We start from the raw sequence: 4,292 nt of genomic DNA on the forward strand, positions 1-4,292 counted from the left end.
TTCCCCTTTGCAATTCTGTTGTCCAAAGTTCTTACATTTGAAGTTTTTTCCCCTCACTTCTTACTGACTCTTAGCTGATTCTAGCAGTGACATCAATTTCAAGGTTCACTCCTTTTAATTCTAAATGTTACTGTACAATACCAACTGCAATTTCTCCAAGTCACGCACTGTAGCCTTAGTCAAAGATTTCAAATAATCCACTAAGATAACAAGGTGTAGAGCTGGATGAACACAGCAGGCCAAGCAGCATCAGAGGAGCAGGAAAGCTGACGTTTCAGACCTAGACCCTTCTTCAGAAATGAGGGAGGGGAAGGGGATTCTGAAATAAATAGGGAGAGAGGGGGAGGTGGATCGGAGATGGATAAAGGAGGAGATAGGTGGAGAGGAGACAGACAGGTCAAATAGGTGAGGATGGAGCCAGTAAAGGTGAGTGTAGGTGGGGAGTTAGGGAGGGGATAGGTCAGTCCAGGGAGGACGGACGGGTCAAGGGGGCAGGATGAGGCTAGTAGGTAGGAGATGGGGGTGGGGCTTGAGGTGGGAGGAGGGGATAGGTGGGAGAAAGGGATGAGCTGGGCTGGTTTTGGGATGCGGTAGGGGGATTTCCCTGATGTAGAGGCGGCCACATCTGGAACAGCGGATACAGTATACCACATTAGCAGATGTGCAGGTGAACATCTGCTTGATGTGGAAGGTCTTCTTGGGGCCTGGGATGGGGGTGAGGGGGGAGGTGTAGGGGGCAGGTGTAGCACTTCCTGCGGTTGCAGGGAAAAGTGCCAGGGGTGGTGGGGCTGGAGGGGAGTCTGGAGCGGACAAGGGAGTCCCAGAGAGAGTGGCATTGAGATCCTTCAGAAGCATTTCTCCCTGCGACTCCTGAAACACACACTTGCAGCAATGCGCCGGCATCTCCAGACACTACAATCAAGCCTACCCCAACTCAGAGCCTCCCTCTCCCAGACCTGCAAAGGACCTCTCCTGTTTTTTATTCTTCGTAGGATCCACAACCTGAACTCACAATTCTACTCAGCTTTATTGGACACTAAAAACCGTAAGTACAGTAAACTTACAGGTGCCTGAACTGAAGAAGTTACTTTGGACTTGAAACATTATCTGTTGTTTTGTTCTCCGGATGCTGCCAGAGCCAGTGAGTTTCTCCAGCACTCTCTTATGTTTGTTTCAGATTCTCAGCATTTTGCTTTTATTTAAGCTTCCTTCAAGTATGGGGTTAGGGAAGGCCTGCCCTTCAAGGATAGTCATGTGGTGGAATAGAATGCCTCCCCCACAGATGGCCTCTGATTGTGAAATGTAATGTACTTATTGGTCATGAACAGAAGTTGCTGCGAAAACTCAGCAGGGGCTGGATAATCTGTGGAGAAAAAGCAGAGTTAAAGTTTTGAGTCCAGGGACCCTACTTCAGAACTGAGTTCTGAGATCCTGTACTCATATGTAACTGAGAACTGGATAGCTAGTTCTGAAGAAGGGTCACTGGATCTGCAATATTAACTCTGCTTTCTACCCTCAGATGCTGTCACACCGGCTGTGGTTTTCTCCTGCACATTCTGATTTTGTTTCTGCATTTCCAACATTTGCAGTTCTGTGTGCTTTTTGTTTGTACGAAAGAATTTGAACTGGTAAATGCTGTAGTTAATATTAAAGCAGTGCAACCCCTCCCACAGCAGTTGGCTGCCAGGGTCAGCGAGTAAAAGGCGACTGGCTTGGAGTGGAATACATTGCCAAGATTGAGCTGTAGACAAGCAAAGGAGCGGAGACACAGCGACAGCCCGGGAACATGGTTATCTTGCTGCCGGTTCTGCTGAGCCTGGGCGCCCTGTTGCTCACCCTGCTGTACTGGGCGGGCGCTTTCAGAAGGCGGCGGCCGCACGAGCCCCCCTTGGACCGGGGATGGCTGCCTTGGCTGGGCCACGTCCTGTCGTTCAGGGAGGACACGGCGGAGTTCCTGCGGCGGATGCAGAGCAAGCACGGCGACATCTTCACGGTGCAGCTGGCCGGCGACTATGTGACCTTCCTGATGGAGCCGCACTCGTACGGCGCGGTGGTGAAGGCGTCCCGGGGAAAGCTGGACTTCCAGAAGTTCGCCGTCGAGCTGGTGGCGCGGGTGTTCGGCTACCACGCCCGGGTCGACGACCACCAGCTGCTGGAGGTGATCAGCCACAAGTACCTGATGGGAGATGGCCTGGAGGAGTTGACCGAGTCCATGATGCTGAACCTGCAGAACCTGATGCTGGAAGGGCTACACAAGGGAGAGTGGAGGGAGGACGGACTCTTCCACTTCTGCTACAACATCGTCTTTCGAGCCGGCTACCTCTCGCTGTTCGGTAACGAGCAGGACCCCGGTGGTGACAAGAGCACAGGCCGGCTCCTGGACCGCCAGGGCTCCGAGACCCTCTTCAATGAGTTCCGGCGCTACGACCGCCTCTTTCCGCGCCTGGCCTACGCCATGCTGCTCCCGAGGCAGAAGCTGGAGGCCGAGAGGCTCAAGCGGTACTTCTGGGAGGCGCTGTCCGTCGACAAGCTGCGGTACCGGGAGAACATCAGCAGCTGGGTGGCGGAGCGCCGGCGCCAGTTGGATGAGCAAGGCGTGAAGACCGACATGCAGAACCGCTACATGTTCCTGATGCTGTGGGCGTCGCAGGGTAACACCGGGCCGGCCGCCTTCTGGCTGCTCCTCCACCTGGCCCGGCGTCCCGACGCCCTGCAGGCCGTGCGGGCCGAGGCCGACAACATGCTGCGGGAGAGCGGCCAAGAGGCCGGGCCCGGCAAACCTCCTGTCCGCCTGACCACGCGCATGCTGCAGCAGTGCCCGGTGCTCGACAGCGCCGTGGAGGAGAGCCTGAGGCTGACCACCGCTCCCGTGCTGATCCGGGCCGTGCTGCATGACATGGCGCTCCAGCTGCACGACGGCCGCGAATACCACCTGAGGCGGGGAGACCGCCTCGCCCTCTTCCCTTACTTATCCCTGCAGATAGACCCGGAGATCCACCCGGAGCCCTCCGAGTTCCGCTACGACCGCTTCCTGCAGCCCGGCGGCCTCCGCAAGACCGACTTCTACAAGGGCGGCCACCGCCTCAAGTACTACTCGATGCCGTGGGGAGCGGGAGTCAGCATGTGTCCCGGCCGCTTCTTCGCCGTGAACGAGCTCAAGCAGTTCATCTTCCTCATGCTCATCTACTTCGACATGGAGCTGCTGCAGCCCGAGGACGCGGTCCCGCCGATCGACCGCAAGCGCTGGGGCTTCGGCATCATGCAGCCCAGCCACGAAGTCCGCTTCCGGTATCGCCTGCGGTTCTGAGGCTCCGCGGGCCCTTGTCGGCCCCGCCCACGTGCCCTCACCGACACCGCCCCGCCCCTACTAGCCACGCCCCCTCGCTTGTCCTCTCCCCCCAACCAAACAGAACCGCTTCCCCTTCTGGCTCCGCCCACGTCCACGCTCCCTTACTGCCCCCGTCGCTTCCCCTTCTGGCCCCGCCCCCTTGTCGGCCCCGCCTCTTCGTCGGCTCCACCCCGTCCCGGCCCCTCCCCTCAATGTTCCCACCCGGACCCGGACCTGCACCCAGGTTAAATTTTGGCAAATTCAACTTCCAATCGAGTGCATTCCCTTTCCCTCAAAACGTACCGAACATTGCTGCGTGCTATTAATTCTAGACAACAAGGTGCAGGGCTGGATGAACACAGCAGGCCAAGCAGCATCATAGGAGCAGAGAGGCTGACGTTTCGGGCCTAGACCCTTCATCAGAAAAGGGGGAGGGGAAGGGGGTTTTGAAATAAATAGGGAGAGAGTGGGAGGCGGATAGAAGAGGGATAGAGGAGAGGATAGGTGGAGAGGAAACAAACAGTTTGAAGAGGCGGGGATGGAGCCAGTAAAGGTGAGTGTAGGTAGGGAGTTAGGAAGGGGATAGGTCAGTCCAGGGAGGACGCACAGGTCAAGGGGGCGGGATGAGGTTGGTCGGTAGGAGATGGAGGTGCGGCTTGAGGTGGGAGGAGGGGATAGGTGGGAGGAAGAACAGGTTAGGGAGGCAGGGACGAGCTGGACTGGTTTTGGGATGCGGTAGCGGGAGGGGAGATTTTGAAACTTGTGAAATCCACATTGATACCATTGGGCTGCAGGGTTCCCAAGCGGAATATGAGTTGCTGTTCCTGCAACCTTTGGGTGGCATCGTTGTGGCACTGCAGGAGGCCCAGGATGGATACCATTGGGCTGCAGGGTTCCCAAGCGGAATATGAGTTGCTGTTCCTGCAACCTTCGGGTAATGCCTCGGCTATTTCCTCATTCCCAG

The 4,292-nt window shown here is 56.8% G+C and overlaps 1 protein-coding gene across 1 annotated transcript; it reads left to right on the forward strand.

Annotated features, from left to right (window-relative positions):
- Positions 1-1,577: 1,577 nt before the first annotated feature.
- On the forward strand, positions 1,578-3,307 carry LOC109923397 (5-beta-cholestane-3-alpha,7-alpha-diol 12-alpha-hydroxylase-like). Its single transcript, XM_020523426.2, has one exon. The coding sequence runs from the start codon at positions 1,787-1,789 to the stop codon at positions 3,305-3,307; it is 1,521 nt and encodes a 506-aa protein (XP_020379015.2). The 5' UTR covers positions 1,578-1,786.
- Positions 3,308-4,292: the final 985 nt, after the last annotated feature.

Source organism: Rhincodon typus, chromosome 2, assembly GCF_021869965.1.
Source record: "Rhincodon typus isolate 14 chromosome 2, sRhiTyp1.1, whole genome shotgun sequence".
Lineage (NCBI taxonomy): Eukaryota > Metazoa > Chordata > Chondrichthyes > Orectolobiformes > Rhincodontidae > Rhincodon > Rhincodon typus.